The sequence below is a fragment of the Cryptomeria japonica genome, chromosome 4 (genome assembly GCF_030272615.1).
Source record: "Cryptomeria japonica chromosome 4, Sugi_1.0, whole genome shotgun sequence".
In the NCBI taxonomy this organism is placed as follows: domain Eukaryota; kingdom Viridiplantae; phylum Streptophyta; class Pinopsida; order Cupressales; family Cupressaceae; genus Cryptomeria; species Cryptomeria japonica.
Window position 1 is genome coordinate 119,352,480 of NC_081408.1, and position 20,481 is coordinate 119,372,960.

The following is a 20,481-nucleotide window of genomic DNA, read 5'->3' on the forward strand; positions in this document are numbered from 1 at the left end:
TCGAGGTCGAGACAGATGTCGATTTACAAGAATTTGAGGATAGAATCAAGATCATCTTTCGCAAGGACGCAGATGTTACAGATGAGCAGTATGATCAGATGTATGCCACCATGCTTCTGATTGATAGAACAAAGGAACTTGAACCTACTTGGGACACAGCTCTTCTAGATGCATTTGATCAGGTTATCCACTTAGAAGAGAGTATCAAGAATCTTCCCGAGATTCCAAGCACAGAAATCGAAGGAATCGTGACAAAATTCATTGCATATGCTAAGAAAGAGAATTGGAAAGGGAATAAGATTCTAGATGAAAGGTTGTTACAGATGACATGACATCTTATTTCTCATTGGTTGATACCTCCTAGATTTTTGTGCCAAATTTAATATTTGGCTATGTATTTAATATTGTTCAGTAAAAAGGAGGTCATTTGTAACAAACCCTAATTAGGGTTTAGGTGTCATGATCTTGTCCATTGATTTACTTTCAATCTGGACCTTTCATTGTAACTGGGGATGCTATTTATACCCCCATTTTTCATTTCATTTAATAATAGTGAATAGTGTAAGAGATAATAGTTGATGTAATAGAGAGATTAGAGTTAGAAGCAATTTTTATTTTGTAGCAAGATTGAGTCTTGAAGAGAGAAATTCAAGCAATTGTTGTATATGATGACTTGGAAATCAATAAAATATTGAAGTTATGGTGTTTTGTTGCAAATTTCTTAAGTTATCTTCATGGTTGTTGGATGTACTTGAATCACGCTCAATCAAGGTAGTTTGTTAATTTGAAAGACTAAGTGTGAGATTCGATATTTGGTGGGATTCGCAATCCAAACCACTAGCTTCTTGCTGATTGTAGGAACGCCTTGCGTGGTCAACTGGAAAACACTTTGCGTCCTTAACCTTCAAGCATTTTTGTATCTAGGATATGTACCTTCATAGTAGTGTCCTTGGTCTTTGATGCATTGAACACCATTATTACCTTAGAAGATCGCACTAATTTCAATTGAGTTGTTATCTTATGGCAAAATTGAAGTTGGTTGAGTCTTGCCAAATCTCATTCATGCTAAGTCGTTCATAGGGTTAGGCTAGATTAGACTTCCTTAAACCCTATCCTTTTGCTATTTTTGAAAGTTCCTTTTTAGATTAGTAAAATCTTCGAACCTTTGGAATCCGTAAGACGCCTTGGAGGAAACAGCAAATCACATCATACCACTAAAAAGCTTGTCCACACGTGGAGACCCCACTAAAAGAACCTTGGAGTCCATCTAACTGATCCTTTTTGCAGATCTTCAGCAGTTAGAGACTATTTTCTCAAGAGAGGATAAGATGCCTGTCGGTATTTTATTCTATGTATGATGGTGTACAAAATACACGTCAACAGAATTGGCGCTAGAAGGAGGGCCCTTTAGTTTCAAAGTTCGAAGTCCGAAGATTTTGAAAAGAGAAAACATTGCAAACATGATCATGAAGTACGATGGTGTTGCCGAATGAAGGACTGAATCAAGTGGTACAACCCAATTTGCAAGTAGGCAATACCCAAGAGGACATCATTTCCGAATTGAATCAAGTAGCTTGGAACGCAAGGAGAAGTCAAGACGAATATAACCAAGTCAGGATCATCTTAGAGCAAGAGGAAGATAGAGCCGAAGAACATCAAAGGGTCATAGCTAGAGATCTTCGCAATCAAAGGAACCCACAATAATCCTTGCAAGACTTCACGCTGGATCGCATTGGTTCTTTCTCGCCCGAGAAACATCAAAGGTTGTTGAGGTCCACACCAGGCATCAAAGATCTAAGTGAACTTCAGTTTACTTCCAAAGCAAAGCGAGTTAAAAGAGAAGACACTCCCAAGGAGTTCGAACTAAGATTGGAAGGATCTCCTGAGTCATCACAAGTTCTTCAAGAACAAGTCCAAGCGGCGATCCAATCTAGTATCCAGGCAATTTCACAAACAAAGAGCCAAGCTAGTTCATCAAGTCCAGCTTCAAACAGTATAATGGCACAACGTGCTCCACCTCCACCTCCTCCTCCTCATATACTTAATGGTGCGACCTGGCTAGTCAACAATCCATCACCTTTGGAATTTGCAGTTTATCATGATATGCCGAAGAATCCAGAACACTTTTGCTCCAAATTCAATGTTAGTGATTTCCATCGCACGGCAGAAGATCACATCAAGATGTTCGAGGACCTTCTTCGTAACAGACAAATTGAATATGGAGATGTGGCATGTAGGCTTTTTCCCTACTCATTGGGGGAAGAGGCATACTTTTGGTTTATTCATTTGCCTACAGGGTCCATCAGGACTTGGGACGTGATGAAAGACGCATTCATTGCTAAATTTGGCATCCCAACTACACCAGCGGAGTTATACAGACAATTTGTTGAGGTTCGAAGGAGAGAGCATGAACCTATTACTTCCTTTAACAACAGATTTCACCGAGCATACACAATGTTACGTCCTCCTTATCTTATTGCAGATCCAAGGGAGATTTATTATGGAGCCTTAGATCATCTCACAGCTATGTTTGTAAGAACACATCCTACTCCGAATGATCTAAATGCGGCCTATGCAAAGGCCATTGAAGTGAGTAAGCACATGGGACAAAACATCACTGGACCACTACTACATATGGGACCTGTCGCAGCACCGAACCAGATGCAGGCAGTTGGCACGGCTTTGGCCAACCAAACTCCAGTCATGAATCCAATTCCGCAAGCGACCTATCCAAGCGTACAGCCGGCAAATCAGTTGGTCCTTCACCCAGGAGCTCCAATTTCTCAAGCCCCACCCGCTCAACCTGTGTACCTGCAAAACGCTACAAATTCGTCAAGGACACAAGAAGAGAAAGATGAAATGAAAGAGTTAATTGAGCAAGTCAAGAGGCTATCGACCGAGGTAACTCACCTGAGGAATCAGAATAATCAACTCCAGAGCATGCAGAGGGCCAACCATGGCCAACACACGAACAATCAGAATTTCCAAGGGAATAATAATCAAGGATTCAGAAACAATTATCAAGGAAATAATAATCAAGGTTTCCAAAGAAGACCATGGAATACAGCTCCAAACAATGGAAATGTGGTGACGCCTTTAGACAATCCACCAAATGCGCAAAGTCAAGAGAACCCCTCTTCGAGCAAAGTGTTTTTAGCCGAGGCAGCCTTGTCCAGTTGGTGCAGACTCCACAACACGAACCAGCATTCCGAGTTGCAGTGTCCTGAATTCAAAATTGCAGCCGACATTTTCCAACAGGAGATGCGTACCACCAATCCACCTGAAAATCCTCCCACCACAGGGTACGAAATTGTTCCAACCACGCAGTATGGTCAAGCTATGATCGTTGAAACCTGCAGTTATTCACAAGAAGAAATTGATCAAGTACAAAATGGGAGATTTCCTCCAGAATCGGCCAATGGACCGATGGTACCACCAGGATCTCAGTTTCCGCCAGCATCTGCAAATGGACCTGTAGAGGATTCAGAATACTATTTCCCACCATTGAACGACAGTGTCTTAGTAGAGGGAATAAAGGAAGTGTTCCATCAATCATCAGGAGGAGTGAACCAAAGAGTTTATCACAGGAATCAGAAGAATCCTGAACCTTTAACAACATCGATTCCCCCAAACAATTTTTCAACTCCGCCAGATCCCCAAGCCAGCAATGTTCCAGAATACCCGCAAAACACCCAAGAATACAGACAAAGAAATATTTCACCTCCCGCGGGAAATGAAATGAAAAGATTGGCCGCCTTGGTGTTAGATGAACTTAAGAAAGTCAAGGTAAGTTTACCGCTCTATGAGTTGCTCAAAGTGTCAGAAATTAAAGAGGCAGTGATTAATAGTTTGAGTGAACCTAGTGCAACAAGGTCAAATGTTCAAGCCACTATCAATATGACTCAAGAGGAGGCCGATTCTCAAGAACAACCCGAACAAAATGAGTGCATGGTTCAAACTATAACCTTCCCAGCTAAAAAGGAAGATATGTTGGAAGGAAAAGTATTACTTAAAAGAGGCGAAACAAAGAAAGCTCAGCCTACAGTCAAAGAGAACCTCACCACTAACTTGGTTCTTCCCGAAAAGGAAGTCGCAATCAAGAAAGATGTTGTTAAGAAAGGAAAATCTGCAAGCAAAGCCAATCACTCGAAAGAGGAGAGCCCAGCAAAGGATGATCACTCAAAGATTAATCAAGTTGAACATCAAGAATCAAGTGAAGAAAATTCAGCTCCTTCTCAAGGAAAGGACGAACCGGCCCCGTTCCTGTTATCAGTCAGAATATTTGGAAAGCTATTACACAATTGCCTTTATGATTCCGGAGCCTCAAGCAATGTCATGCCCCTGGCCGTTTGTCAAAGGCTTGGAATAACTCCCGCACCTACCAAGAGAAAGGTCACTCAGCTTGACAAGACAGAAGTTCCAGTCATGGGAGAGTTGAACAATATTCATATGCAATTGGCCGCAGACCCAAGAGTCCAGAATTTTATAGATATATCAGTAGTGGATATTCCAGATTCATATGGAATGCTCCTGAGTCGAGATTGGTCCCGAAAATTGAATGGATATGTATCGACCGATTTCGCACACATGTGGCTACCATGGAGAGGAGTCCCGAACCAGATTAAAATTGATAGCACCCCAAGGTTGAGGTTGATGATAACTGAATATGGGGAAGACAATGAAGTCCTATTTTTAGAGTCCGACCTAGGAACATACAAGCCAAAAGTGGAGGAGATCCTGATGATACAAGATATGCGAGATGAGGATACCCAGCAAGAGGTCATGGAATCGACGGAGATAGTCATTGAAAGCGATCAAGGATCCGACCAAGAGGACGAAGGCATGTTCGAAAACTTCAGGAGGTTCGTACAAAGAAACATCCAGCAAAGTGTACAACTTGGCAACCTAGCATCCGTTCGAGATTTGCTTCTTCCGAATTGGTGTAGAATTCACAATGCCGTCCACTCAGAATTTTCTTGTGCTTTATGCCAGACCGCATTGGAGCAGGTAAACAAAAGAGTCCCGCAGACACTAATTATAGAAGAAACTCAAGATTCAGAGAATGAGAGTTTTACAGAGACCGAGAGTTCTGTGGAAGATGAAGTTTTGTCTGACACACCAAATGAGAGTCGTGAGAGTCCAGAAACAGACGATCAAGAAAATCAGATATGGACATTAAGGTTCGACGGATCTAAGTCCAAACAAGGATTCGGAGCCGGATATGAATTGATTAGTCCTAAGGGAGAAACATACCTTGCCGCTCACAGATTGCAGTTCCCTTGCACCAACAACGTAGCAGAATATGAATCTTTGGTTCAAGGATTATTATTAGCCATCCAAAAGGGGGCAAAGATACTGCAAGTATATGGAGACTCAGAAATCGCAATAAGGCAAATCAGGAAGCAATATGTTTGCCATGACAAAAGATTAACCAAGTACAAAAATCGAGTCTGGGATCTAATTGAAAGTTTTGATGCTTTCAATATCAATTCGATTTATAGACATCAGAATCAAGTGGCCAATTCACTTGCACAGGCCGCGAGCTCATTGATTCCATTAGCAATGGAAGGATTAAAGAAGTTTACAATCGAGTTAGTATCAGTCCCTTCGGTCCCAGACAACATTACCAATTTCCAAGTTTTCGAAGACGACAAGCACATCCTAGACTTCCTAACCAGCACGGACGTCTTCTTAACACAGATCATAGATGAAGATGAAGTAGGTGAAGCTGAGTTCGATGCCGAAGGAGTCCTGAACTTAAAGACAAACACTATTCCGAAAGGAATGGTTGAATTAGAAAGGATTTTTGATCCTGACAAGTTGAAAGAAAAGAAGAATCACAATGTAGAAGGCAATATGTGCGACGCGATCAATCTAGGTGATGAGACACAAGTTAAAAATGTTTTCATCGGAAAGTCCTGCACAGCGACTGAAAAAGATGGAATCCTAAAGAGCATGAGGGACTTCCCAGATGTCATCGCATGGAGCTATGAAGATCTTAAGACCTACGACACTGCAATTATCACTCACACAATCCCGTTGAAGCCAGGAAGTAAGCCATTCAGGCAAAGACAAAGACCAGTTAATCCTTTGTTGGAACCACTGATATACCAAGAAGTGAAGAAGTTACTCACAGCTAAAATCATCTTCCCAGTAAGACACTCGACGTGGGTCGCCAACCTGGTACCTGTTAGAAAGAAAAATGGAGAGATCAGATTGTGTGTTGATTTCAGAAATCTTAATAGAGCATCAGAGAAAGATAATTATCCGCTCCCATCATTAGATGAAGTATTGCAGATTGTCAATGGATCACAGATGATGTCCTTCCTAGACGGATACTCAGGATACAATCAAGTCCTAGTCGAACCTGAAGATCGACTGAAGACTGCTTTCACTACCAAATGGGGAACATTTGCCTATAAGAGAATGCCTTTTGGACTTATAAACGCCGGGGCCACATTCCAGAGAGCTATGGATATCGCTTTCAGAGATTTAATTGGTAAAAGCATTATTATATATATGGATGATATCACAGTTTTCTCTAGGCAAAGAGAAGATCATGTGAACGACTTAAGAACAGTTTTTCAAAGATGTAGAAGATACGGTGTCTCCCTTAATCCAAAGAAATGTATATTTGGAGTCACAGAAGGAAAGCTTTTAGGACATGTCATTTCAGAAAAAGGAATATCTATCGATCCTGAAAGAGTGAAGGCCATATCTACTATCAATCTGCCAGCGAGCAAGAAAGAACTCAAGTCATTTTTCGGCAAGATCAACTTCGTCCGAAAGTTCATTACCGGATTTGCCGAGATTGTCAGACCACTGAATGAAATGTTAAAGAAAGATGCAAAGGTCGAGTGGACTCCACAAGCCAGAAGGGCATTTGAAGAAATAAAGATCGCCATTTCAGGGGCGCCAGTGTTGATCAGTCCTGATTATCTCAAACCATTTTATTTATATTCCTTCGCTTCCGATTACACTTGTGCCGCCATTCTCACCCAAAGAAGTGAAGAGAGGGATGAAAACCCGATTGCTTTCATGAGCACCCCGTTGAAAGATGCGGAACTCAGATATCCAAACGTTGAAAAGCAAGCATACGCATTAGTAAAGGCAGTTAAGAAATTCAGACATTACCTCCTGAGAGCCAAGATTTATGCAATAGTGCCTGATGCGGCAGTCAAGACTCTTCTCATGCAAAATGAATTAGGTGAAAGAAGAGGAAAGTGGGTCGCCATTATCCAAGAATTTGATATTGAGATACAGCCCATGAAACTTGTCCGAGGACAAGCTTTGGCGCAGACATTGGCAATAGATGGGCCAGGATTAGTCCAACAAATTTTAGAATTAGAGAGAGATAGTATAGAAATAGTTGAAAGTAGTTAGTAGATAGATAGTAGAATAGGAGGACAAGGCAAGAAATTGTTGCCATTGATTGTAAACAAACTCCATTTTCATTGAAGTAATGGTGAAATATGTCGTTTTCTTGCAATTTGCATGGTTTCTTGTTGAAGTCTTCAATCTTAGATGGTAGATAATTAGATGAATGGAGGAAGTGTGATTGATTGATGGTGGAATTCGTACATCCATACTACTAGTAGTTTGTTGATTGCAGACTTGCCTTGCGTAGTCAACTGGATCATTCAGCCTAAGCTCAATTTCAATTTGTTGCCTCTTCATTGATATGCATCAACTTGGATGGTATCTATGCCTGCGGTGATGATTTGAACATCATAAAGCTTCCCATAGAAGATCGCACTAGTCTTGTGTAGATGTTCCATTGATGTCAAAACAAGACCCAGTTAGAGTTTCATCAAAAATCAAATCATTGCTCCTACATTCTTAGTATTAGGAATAGATCCTCTCTTCGCCCTCTATCCTTTTTCCATTTTTTTTTAATCTAAGTTAGTAAGAGCCTGTGTCCAGCAAAGCAGATCGGAAGTTCAATGTAAGTCCCCTTGTGATTCCAGCAAATCACATCATACCACTAAAAAGCTTGTCCACACGTGGAGACCCCACTAAAAGAACCTTGGAGTCCATCTAACTGATCCTTTTTGCAGATCTTCAGCAGTTAGAGACTATTTTCTCAAGAGAGGATAAGATGCCTGTCGGTATTTTATTCTGTGTATGATGGTGTACAAAATACACGTCAACAAGCATCCAACCCAAGCCCAAGGTCATCAATTAAAAAAGCTGTTTTTTATTTGTTTTCTGACCCGTGGGCCCCATTTTTGGGAACCCATGGGTCCTGGGCAATTTATGCAAGAACCGTTATCTGAGAAATTTTCACATGTGATTCCAGTCCATTCACATAAGAACTGGGAAGATTGATTTTCACAGATAAATTTCAGTTGAGCCAAAAATGCTTTAATGAACAAAATGGTAAACCTTAATTCCTTGGCAGCCATTTTGCCATACAAAAGCAAGAATGCAGACAGGAGGCTGTTGCTGATCAGAAGCAAGGAATAAAACACAGCCATTAATGAAATCTGTGGACCTGTTGAATGGAAAGCGAATTCATAGTATTATCTTATTGGGGGTAGATGGATTTCTATTCAAATGCCAGCTAAGAGCCTTGGATTCTTTTTTATCTGATTGGTGGTGGTTAAGAGTTATATACTTCGTATGGGCTAATGCTTATATTTTCAGCATACGTAGTTAAATGTGCATGTTTCAAAAAATTTGTTTTTAAGAGTTTGTTTGTCATTTTTAGGTATTTTAGTTTATTTGTATTTTAAAGATATATATTATTTTACTAGTCATTGCAATGTGTTCTGTTGTGAGATATTCACACATCGCCCCATTGCAAATGGGGACCCCCACTTTTCGCTTTCTAGGTTGTCTTAGAGTCTTTTCTTTTAGTCTTTGCATTGAAGGGATAAAGTTTCTCAAGTATCTAGAGGGTCATCATGTCAGGTTGGTCTCCTGAGTGGAGTGAAGTAAGTCGCGAAGCATGTGGCAAGAATGATTTATGCGTGAAAGACTTGAGGATTGAACAAACTGAGCAAAGTTAGGTGAAAGGACTAAGTCAAGAGTCTTTCCTAAGGATGCATACCTTGCTCCCTCATTGGAGCGAAATTTGCCCAAGTACCTTGACTCCGTACCTTGCTAAGGACATGAGACCTCGTACCCTGCCAAGGACATGAGACCCCGTACCTTGCTAAGGACAGAGATCCCTGTAGCTTACCAAGGTCATAGAGCGAATTTTCCATCTAATTGATGTCCTTCCGAAGGTCTTAGGGTGAACTTCATGCCTTGTCCTTACTAAGGGTCCAGAGCGAACTTGGATATGTGTACCTTGGAGATGTCTTAAAATGAATCTTTATCTTGACCTTGTCCTTCCAAAGGACAGTGAGCGAATTCTATTTTTAGGTCTCGTCCTTGCAAAGGATAGGGAACGAATTACATTTTGAGTCTTGTCCCTGCCAAGGTCAGAGAGCGAATTTCATCTTGTCCTCACCAATGTCTTGGAGCGAAATTCTTATCAAGGACCTAGAGCGAACTTATTTGTCTCGACCTTGTCCTTGGTGAGGACATAGAGCAATTTTCATTATAGGTCTCATCCTTCCTAAGAAGAAGAGCGAATTCTCAGTATAGGTCCCGTCCTTCCTAAGGACGAAGAGCGAATTTTCATTATAGGTCCCATCCTTCCTAAGGATGAAGAGTGAATTCTCATAATAGGTCCTGTCCTTCCTAAGGACGAAGAGCGAATTTTCATTATAGGTCCCGTCCTTCCTAAGGACGAAGAGCGAATTTTCATTATAAGTCCTGTCCTTCCTAAGGACAAAGAGGGAATTCTTATTTTAGGTCTTGTCCTTGCTAATGACATGAAGCAAACTTTTAACTTGACCTTGTCCTTCCTAAGGACAGAGAGCAAAATTTTGATTTAGGTCCTGTCCTTGCTAGGGACAGAGAGCGAATTTTTGATTTAGGTCTTGTCCTTGCAAAGGACATAGAGCGAACTAGTAACCTTGACCTTGTCCTTCCTAAGGACATGGAGCGAATCATGTAGTTAACTTGCAAAGGACCCAAAGCGAAATTCATCAAGGGCAAACATTTTGTTGCCAAGATCAATTCAAAATTCGAATTGCTAAGAGGGAGAATTCTAATCTATGAAGTCGGCCAGCATGGGAAAGGTGATTTGTTATTTTAAAGTGAGTCGGCCTTATATTCAAAAGACATGACCTTTACCCTAAGTGCCTATAAAGGAGAAGTTGAACATTCATTCTAACCATTAACTCAAACATTCTCTTCTCTTCAAATGCAAATATAGGAGCAGAATTAGCGAACTTCAGCAGAACATCAGTGAATTCCATCAGCATAAGGTCAAGTTTCATCATTGGAGATGCAGGTCTAATCTTTTGGAGCAGGCGAGATTCATCATTTGAGCACCAAAGAGAAGCAAATTTGCTCAGACAGCAAGCTTATCAGCCAGCGAATTCACCTAAAGACAGCCCAGATTTGCTCTAGGACATTAAGTTTGCCTTCCACACAGCGAATTCATTGATTACTGTCAATCCTTTGATTAGATTTAGAAAGAAATCATCAAAAAATCAAAGATTAGATCAAGCTGTATATCATGTGTGTTTGACGTGCAATTGTTCATTTTGCAGGGGGTAAGGAAAGAGATCAAATGGGCCAGGTTGAAGGAAGATCGGAACAAGGATCTCGAGGAGAAAATCTCAACACCAAGGACAAGATACAAGGAAGACCTCTTCAAGAAGTTTCATCAACATCAAGAACACCTCGAATGCATGAAGAAGATTCAAAGTGCTAATAGATTGAAAAACTTCAAATATTCAGCAACTGGAAGCAGTAGAGCGGGATATCTTCAAGGTTCTCATTCTATCATATTGACATGGAGAGATCATAAGATGGCAAAGGAGAGATCATACAATCACTCCAAGGCAAGCAAGCAAGGATGGAAGGACTCAGTTACATCAATAATTCCCATCACCACTACTTTGAGTGAGCTAGATAATGTTGAGTATCAAGAGATATCTCTTGATATCCCTTCATGATGATGAATCAAATCAAGACTATGAAGTGCAAGATAAAGGTGGAATCCTAGTCATCATCCTAGTCATTACCTCCACCAATCAGAAATGTTCTACTTCAACATGTCCAAGTTCAATGAATCAAGCTCATATATGAAGGCACAAACTCCAATATACCTACCTTTGATATCTATCGGTCCATGCTCATTGAATGTAATTTTCTCATTGGCTAAGGAGAGTTTGTTGTAACAAACCCTAATTAGGGTTTTATTGTAAAATCTTGGCCATTGATGAAGATTCAATCATGCCCATTCATTGTAAATGAACTCTCTATATAAGGCTCAAGCTCTTCATTTGTAAAGGTTAATAGTGGGAGAATAGTTAATAGTGAATAGAATAGTGACTAGCTAATAATTAGTGAATAAGAATAGAATAGAGAATAGAATAGAGGATAGAATAGAAGTAGGTTAGGAGAGGGAAGAATTGTTGGTATGACTTGTAAATGAGATACTCTTTTCATTGAAGTTATGGTTAAATTTGTTATTTCAACAAGCCTCATGGTTCTACTTCTCAATTTATTTTCATATTGATTAGATTGAATGGAAGAAATTGTTGGATGCATTCATGTGGAATCCGTTTAGTCCATACCACTAGCCTCTTGCTGATTGTAAGTGTCTTGCGTGGTCAACTAGAGTGATATGAGCCTAACTTCGAATCGTTATACGTCCATTGCTTATGCATTAACTTGGATGGTGATCAATGTGCGATGGTAATTATTTGAATATCTTTGAAACGTCCTTAGAAGATTGCACTGATCTTGTGTCAAATTGTTCGATTTGATGGTGAGACCTAGCCCAGTAGGATTCCAGCTAATCATTCAACTATCTTCTTACATTCTAGGTTTTAGAATAGACTCTCTTAAACCCTTCATCTTTTGCCTTTTTTTTCAATTCAAGCTAGTTTAGGATCAAAAGCATCACCATATAGCAACATTAGATGATCGAGTTCCAGCAAATCAAGCATTTAGGCATTCAAATGTAAGTCCCCTTGTGATTCCAGCATAATCACATCAAACCAATGAGTTTATCCACATGCAGCGATCCTACATTCATGAACCTTGGACTCTTCTTGAATGATCCTTAAGCTAATCTTCATCATCCGAGAGATTTTGTTCAAGAGAGGATAAGATACTTGAGGTATTTTATTCTATGTTCTCATGTGCCTAAAAAACACATCAACATGTTCCAGCGCAATCCCAAAGTCTTTGGAATTTTTTTGCCATTGTCTGCATCCCCAAAACTCGGAAAATTACTGTTTTTTTCCAATCTCGCAGGATTCTTATTATTGGTTTTCACAATTTTCCATCATTTTCGTTCATTTGATTATCTGTTATGTTCAGCTCTAGGTCTATGCTTTCACCATGGGCTTAACAGTATTCAGTGAGATACAGCAGTGTATAATATTTATTAAGTGATTGGTATGCAGCATGAATGCATTATTGTTTATTTATTTATAAAACTGTTGAAAGCTTTAATTTATTTATTGAATTGAATTGCCGATTCTTCAGGATATATATATTAGTAATTTATCTATTGGATCTAACAAGCAATCACTTTTGGAATCAATTTGAAACATATGACGGGGAGATGCAGTAGTACTGGTTCCCTCATCAAATATGCTAACCCCAAGATGGATTTCCGATTTGCTAATAACTGGGGCCAAGGCGCTGAATGTCTCGAAGGCTCATTCCATGCCCTTGGGCTTGATTGAGGAGGACAGGCTCTCGACGCCCTATCATGCTTCCCCATTGAATTTCATAATCTTGCTGCTATTTTCATACATGAACCATGAAAAAATGAAGGCAAGAAAAGAACTTACCAAACAAAAAGTTGAAAAGACAATGGAACTACAATAATGTTATGTATGCATTTCATGTACGATGACATAAAATTCTTCTTTCAAAGACCACCTCCTTTAATGTGATGTATGTTATACATTTAGATGATAGTGAAATTCTTAATTAAATTTCAAAGAATATTTTTTGTATGATATGAAGTTATGAACAATAACTTTGGATGCTTAATAACATATTACAGTCATGCTTAAAGATGATACTAGCTTAGATATCTTAAATACATATATCTGTAAGCTATCAATCATGAGGTGCCCATCTAACCTATTGGTCAATTTGATAAATCAAATATAGGCACTTGAGACTGACATCTCTCGATGTTGGTTAGAGAGATATATATGGAGGTGTCTATGCTTGTAGTTGATAAAACATTACTTTTAAATCATTATAAATGAATATCTATGTTCTATACGGTCATTTCTTTTTCTTTCTTTTGTTGCTTCAGAGACATCTAATTTGTCATTTCCAGAAAAGCAAGCAACATTTTGAAACTATCAGAAGTACACAATTCACTTTCCTCAAGATCTTTTTAATAGTTTATTTTTTCTTGCGACCTGAAGGATCGCGTCTTCTGTCTATATCTGCCTGCTCCAACTCTTTATTGTTGTGTTTTTTATATGATATATAATATCCGTTTGTGTCAAAAAATCAACTTTTGCTTTGTGCAGCTTAGATTTGTTAGCTAATGTTTGTCTACTATGCTGGAAACAAACTCTATTTGATAGCATTAAAAAGGTTAAGAAATGTGACGGCAAGTTTAGAAGTTTAGAACTAATGCTTGTTAATCTGTAGAGACAGAAGATAGTAGTTTTAATGCCTCTTCAGCTAATATACAGATATTATGCCCAAAGATTTTGGTCAACTAAAAAATATTTAGAAATTTTATATAACTAAAACATGGAATTCCACACTAGAATAGCTATTTAAATTAAGTGCTCACATTCTTGAATCGTTCTTAACCACATATGGAATTTTACTGTCAGCACCCTTCATTGATAGGGTAATAGAAAGTCATTGGTCTTGTATCAAAAGTTCGTCCTTCAGTAATTTTCATTCAGCACATTTAAAAATTCTTGTTATGTTTGCTGCTGCACTGCATACATTTCACGTGTTCTCAAAGTCATGCAGAGTGTTTAGTTACCCATTCAAGAAAGTTAGAATATCGATAACTATTAGTCTCTTTTCTTGAGAATAATTAAGTATATTTTTGGAGGTAGGATATTGCTTCCAAGATTCAGCTATGCACTGATAATATACAAGAATAGGAAGTCCAAGAAACTAATATTGGGAATGTGATTTGCAGTGTAATCTTTTGTGAAGCTGTGGCTATATATGGAGTTATTGTGGCTCTTATTCTACAGACAAAGCTAGAGAGTGTTCCATCTGCAAATACATTTAATGCAGAGTCTATGAGAGCAGGGTTTCCTATATTTGCATCTGGCATCATTGTGGGTTTTGCCAATCTAGTTTGTGGGTATGTTTAAATATCCTCATTTTTGGTTTTCAAACTTAATGTTAGGTTCTTAGGTTGAAAATGCAGACTTGGTTATGTGTTAGACCTAATGTTGCACTATGTAGTAGTATTGCAAGTTTTCAGTTTAAAACAATGGATGTAAAGGTGATCTAACTACTTGGTTTGTTATCTTTGTGTGGCACATTCTTAAAACATTCCCTCTTGTAGTTAATTAATTGTCGATGTTATTGATTGTGTGATATGTTTTTGCAGAGTTTGTGTTGGCATAATTGGAAGTAGCTGTGCCCTTGCAAATGCCCAAAATTCTTCACTATTTGTGAAAATTTTAGTAATTGAAATTTTTGGAAGTGCACTTGGGCTGTTTGGCGTAATTGTTGGAATCATTATGTCAGCTCAAGCAGCATTTCCAACAAAGGTTCAATAGCAACGGTTTCTGCTGTGAAAGTCTTCTTGGAGGGCAGTGGTTTTCATGCACCATGTTTTTACATTGCATTACATTAGATAAGTATGTACTGAAATGAGTTGATTATCTCTCATTTATGTGTACAATCATGGCAATCATAATATTTTAATTTCATCAGTCACCAGCCCCTAACTTCCCATTAAGAAGTTAAGCATATGAATCTAGCATTCTTGTGTATTTGGTAGTGTGAAAATCAGATTCACTAGTAAAAAAATTCATTCATCTTAACCGAGGAAGGATTACATTATATAAAAATTACAAAATATTGTAGCTATTAATTAACTACCTACTTCTAACTACTTGTTACTGTAAGACATTATTGACCATTAACAGTAATAATATTAAATATTATTCTAACACCCTCCCTTAATGGTCAATCTATCAAAAACATCAAGTTAACCCCCAAATTTTACAAACTTATCCGGGCTCAAAGACTTGGTGAGAATATCTGTAGTTTGATCTGTTATCGGAACATACTACAATCGAACTAATCCGTCTTCTACCAGCTTGCGGATGTAGTGACAATGAAGCTCGACATGCATTTTAAGTTCATGGAAGATTGGATTTTTGACTAGTTTGAGCACCCTTTGATTATCAGTATACAAGGGAGAAGCACCTGTTTGCGACATCTGCATGTTAGAGAGCATCCTCTAGAGCCAAATTGCCTCACATGCGGCCTTGACAGTTCCCTGATATTTTGCTTCAGTCGAGGCAAGAGCCACAACCTATTGCTTCTTTCTGCTCCAAGTGACGGCCCTTGTACCCAAACTGAATATGTACCCAGAAGTGGATGTTTTGTCATCCACTAATCGTGCCCAATCTGAGTCAGTATAACCAATCAACTTTGTATCGTTGCACTTGCTATACATAATGCCATAGTCAGAAGTGCCTTTCACATATCACAACACTAGTTTCGTTGCAATCCAATGGTCAACTTGAGGGGTTGTCATGAAGCGAGAGATGTAGCTGACAACAAAACAAATGTTAGGTCTAGTGGCAGTGAGATAGATGAGGCTACGTACTAGCTATTTGAATTTTGTTTGATCTAGTACAGGTGAATCAGACTTGGCTGATAACTTCAGCCCTTTCTCTATAGGTGTGGAAGCAGGTTTACAATCATGCATTCAAAGCTTATCCAACAAACTGCGGGCATACTTGGATTGTGAAATAAAGATATTGTCATTAGTTTGCCACACTTCGACACCTAAGCAATAGTGGAGAAGCCTCAAATCTGTCATGTCAAAAGCTTGACACAAGTCCTATTTGATTGTGGCAATCAAATGTGCTGAATTTCTAGTAATGATCAAGTCATCCACGTAGACAACAAGAAAAAGGATCTCATCACTGTAAAGTTTGACATACATATTAGTGTCAAAGGGATTGCGTTGAAAACCATGCTCAACCAAATACTGATCAATCTTGAATTACCAAGCCTGAGGGGCTTGCGTTAGGCCATAAAGGGCTTTTACCAATCTTCAAACCTGATGTTCCTTACCAAGAACCTTGAAGCCAGGAGGTTGAGTCATATAAACTTCTTCCTGTAACTCACCGTTGAGAAATGCACTCTTAGCATCCATTTGGTGAAGTTTCCATCCAAACTAAGCTGCAATGGTGAGAAGGAGACGAATGGTACTAATCTTGGCAGGAGGAGCAAAAGTCTCCTTGTAGTCAATGCCCTCCCGATGCGTAAAACCTCGGGCAACCAATCTGGCCCTGTACTTATCTAAATTACCATCTGCTTGATACTTGACTTTGTAAACCCATTTACAACTGATAGGTTTCTTCCCAAGAGGCAAATCAGAAAGAACCCAAGTGTGATTCTTCAGGATACTATGGGATTAAGTCTCCATAGCCTTTTCCCGAGTCTCCATAGCCTTTTTCCACTCAGGAATGCCTTGAGCCTTAGAATATGTCTAGGGCTCATGGATGTTATGAATGTTGGCCATAAGTGCAAAGTTGATTGTATTTTGTTGCTTTCTCTTTCTGCGAGCGGATCTGCCCTCAATCTGCATCAGTATAAGCTTGCAAAGAGAAGTCTCCTTTCTTTGGATACCACAGGCCATACCTGATAGTTCCTTGCAGATATTTGAAGATTCTTTTGACTGCATTTAGGTGAGATTGTTTAGGAGCAGCTTGGAATAACATGCTCTGGGAACTTGCTTCAAACCATACAAAGCTTTCTTCAACCAACATACAAAACTCTTATCATCATGTAAAAGATAACCCTCTGGTTGTTCCATATATACCTCTTCTTCAAGGTTATTATTCAAAAATGCAGATTTGATGTCCATTTTATAGACTTTGTAACCTTTATAGGCAGAGAAAGCTAAAAACATTCTTATCGCCTCTAACCTAGCAACTGGTGCAAAGGTTTCTTTGAAGTCAATACCTTCCACTTGAGCATACCCTTTGCAAACTAACCTTGCCTTATGTCGGATTATCTTGCCTTCTTCATTCATCTTATTCCGGTAGACCCACTTGGTACCTATGACATTCTTGTCTGCTGGTCTAGAAACAAGTTCCCATGTTTGATTATTCTCAATTTGTGTCAACTCTTCATCCATGGCATCTACCCATTTCTCACTTTTGCTAGCTTCATCAAAAGTTTTGGGTTCTAGTTCTGTCATGAGGTAGAAATTTACCTGCTCATCATTTCGGGCTAGTCTTCTTCTAGTTTGCACACCATCATTTTTATCTCCCATGATTTGTTCTTCCGAATGGTTCTTCTGCACATACCGGTTGGAGTTCTTGCTTGGTGCTTCCTCTGCTAGTCCATTTTCAAATTGATCTTCATGCTCGTCATCTGAAACATCAATATAGTGTGTCGGTGCAGATTCTTTCTTATGTAGGTCTTCAACTATTCTCACATTTATACTATCAACCACTTTTCTCGAATTCTTGTTGTAGCATTTGTAGGCTTTGCTTTTGGTTGAGTAGCCCAAGAAGATTCCTTCATCACTTCTGGAATCAAAACTTCCTAATCCATCTGTATCTCTCTTGATGAAGCACTTACTTCCAAACACTCTAGAATGCTTGAGTGATGGTTTCCGGTTGTACAATAACTCATAGGGAGTCATTCTACTGTTCACTCTTAGTTGTACCCGATTTAATGTATAGACAATAGTATGAATTGCTTCCTTCCAGTATGTATCAGGTAAGCTAGCCTCATTCAACATTGTTCTAGCCATTTCTTTTATTGTCCTATTCTTCCTTTCTGCCACACCATTCCGCTGTGGTGTTCTTGTTGTTGAATAATGTCTTTGGATTCCATGTTTCTCACAACAGTCAATAAACTCATTTGAAGAATATTCTCCACCCTAGTTTGATCTTAAACACTTCAATCGGTGTCCACTGTCATTTTCAACTATCCTTCTGAATATCTTGAATCTTTCAAATGCCTGTGATTTTTCATGCAAAAATGTCACCCAAGTCATCCTTGAGTAGTCATCAATAAACATCATGAAGTATCTCTCACCGGTCAGAGCCCTTGTCCTTGATGATCGACACAGATCTGTATGCACTAATTCTAGAGGTCTTGAGGTATTGTACTCTTTTGTTTTGCAACTTACTTTGATTTGCTTACCTCTGATACATTCATCACAAAAAGTACTTGTTGGTTTTGTTATTTTTGGAATGTTTCTTACATACCGGTTCTTACTTATCTTCACCAAATTGTCTAAGTTCACATGACCTAATCTCCGGTGCCACAACCAGTTTTCATCAATTTGTCTCATCATGCATTGGGACTCATAGCATTCCTTCAGATTGTAAAAATTACCATACGTTCTCTTTCATTTTGCCACAGCTTGACTGGTACTCCGATTTCTTATCTAACAACCGGTAGAGTCAGATGTGAACTTGTACCCTTTGTCACACATCTGACTTACACTTAGTAGATTATGCTTCAGTCCTTCCACATAGTACACATCATGAGCCTTAACCTTGCCATCAATATTCAATGTACCACGACCTTTAATCTTGATGGAGTTGTCACCAAAACGGACGGAACCACCATTCCAATCATCAAGCTTGATAAACTTTTTCTTGTCTCCGGTCATGTGATTTGAGAAGCCACTATCAACTACCCATAAATTCTTCCTTTCAACATGTAGAGCAGTTTGCACAATCAAACTTCACTTTGTCTTGCTCTTCTCCTTCTCTATCCAAACTTGTTTCTCTTCTTTTTTCTCCTCTTCTGTCATCTTGAGTTCCGGCTTAGTCGTTATCTTCTGATCCGGTACTGTTTTCTTTTGCTTGTCAGTTCTCAGCTTACGATGCCTTGCTATGTGACCAAAATTTTGACACTTCTAACATTTTACATTAGCATTGAAATATGTATCCAAAACTTTCTTGTAAAACATCTGCACATTTCTCCTTCACTCATAACTCTTATGACCAAACTCATTACAATTATAACATGTGACATTTGTACTTTGTAATGCAACAAACAAGTTTCTACTATCAAAATTGGGGTTCACATTCATTTTCCTACAATCTACCATTTTATGACCGAACTTATTACACTGGTGACAATAACCATGAAAATTTGAAACATACCAGTTCGATTGTCTTGGTTCTGCAGATGATTGCCTTATCGAGGGTCTTCCTTTCATGCTGCTAACTCTGGTGAATCCCTCATAATCAACTCTTGCATTTCTCCTTGGATCTACATGTTGGTGCATTGAGTATGGTCTCCGGTTCATTGATTGTGTATATCGGTTTGTGTGGCAGTTCTTAACAACATCTGCATATGTCTTCTTACTGATATCCTTGCTTACCATGAATGTCTTCTTCTCTTCACCTTCATTTGAAGATGTAAACCGTATATCTTTGCCTGATGTATCTTTGCTATTTGAACTTTGACCATCTTCAAATCTTAAACCACCGGTATCCTTAGATTGCTTCTATTTGCTCAACATCTTGTCTAAAGCTTCGGTGTTGACTTCATATTTGCTTCTCACTTTCATTTCTTCCTTGCTTTTCTCTAATTCCTTCCGGAGCTTGATAATTTCTTCTTCTAGGTTCTGATGCTCCTCCTTTTTACTCAAACCGGTTCTAGTAACTTCACAGATTCTCTTGGCTTTCTCTAATTGAAGTTTTAGATCTGCAATTGTTTTCTTGGACTCTTCAAGAGTTTTCTCCAACAACTCTTGTTCTTCAGCTGCAGCCTTTTTCACCTTCTTTAAATCTCTTCTTGTTTTCTTCAGTTCTTCAAAGGCATTGATGAGCTCTGCTTCAAGATTTACTTCTCCTTCTTGCTCTTCCTCTTCTTCTTCTTCAGGTACCGAAACCTCTTGACCCATGAAAAGGGTTGCATTGATATCATCTTCACTGCAACAATCATCTGAGACACTCTTCACTTCTAACATACCGATATACATTATTTTTCCTGTCCTTATCGTATGATCTGCTACCACTTGGTTGATCATCTTCATTCTTATCATCATAGGGACATTTTGTAGCAAAATGTCCAATCTTTCCATAGTTGAATTTCAGGGGCAGTTTGCCTTTGTATTTCCCTGAACCCGTCTTGAGTCTTTTGATAAAGTTTGCCATGATATCATCAGAGTCTTCACCACTTTCATCATGAACATACTCTTCTTTTCCTTTTCTTGATGTTTTAAAAGCAGCTTGTTTC

The 20,481-nt window shown here is 38.9% G+C and overlaps 1 protein-coding gene across 1 annotated transcript in view; it reads left to right on the forward strand.

The window, feature by feature from the left end:
- The window catches only part of LOC131074136 (V-type proton ATPase subunit c''2-like), a gene marked incomplete at its 5' end in the record, with an annotated part of 58,630 nt that extends 43,633 nt beyond the window's left edge, over positions 1-14,997 (forward strand). Inside the window, 2 exons of the mRNA XM_059218896.1 lie at positions 14,210-14,380; positions 14,633-14,997. Of these exons, the coding sequence (XP_059074879.1) occupies positions 14,210-14,380; positions 14,633-14,804 (343 nt within the window). The remainder of the gene's footprint in view (positions 1-14,209; positions 14,381-14,632) is intronic.
- Positions 14,998-20,481: the final 5,484 nt, after the last annotated feature.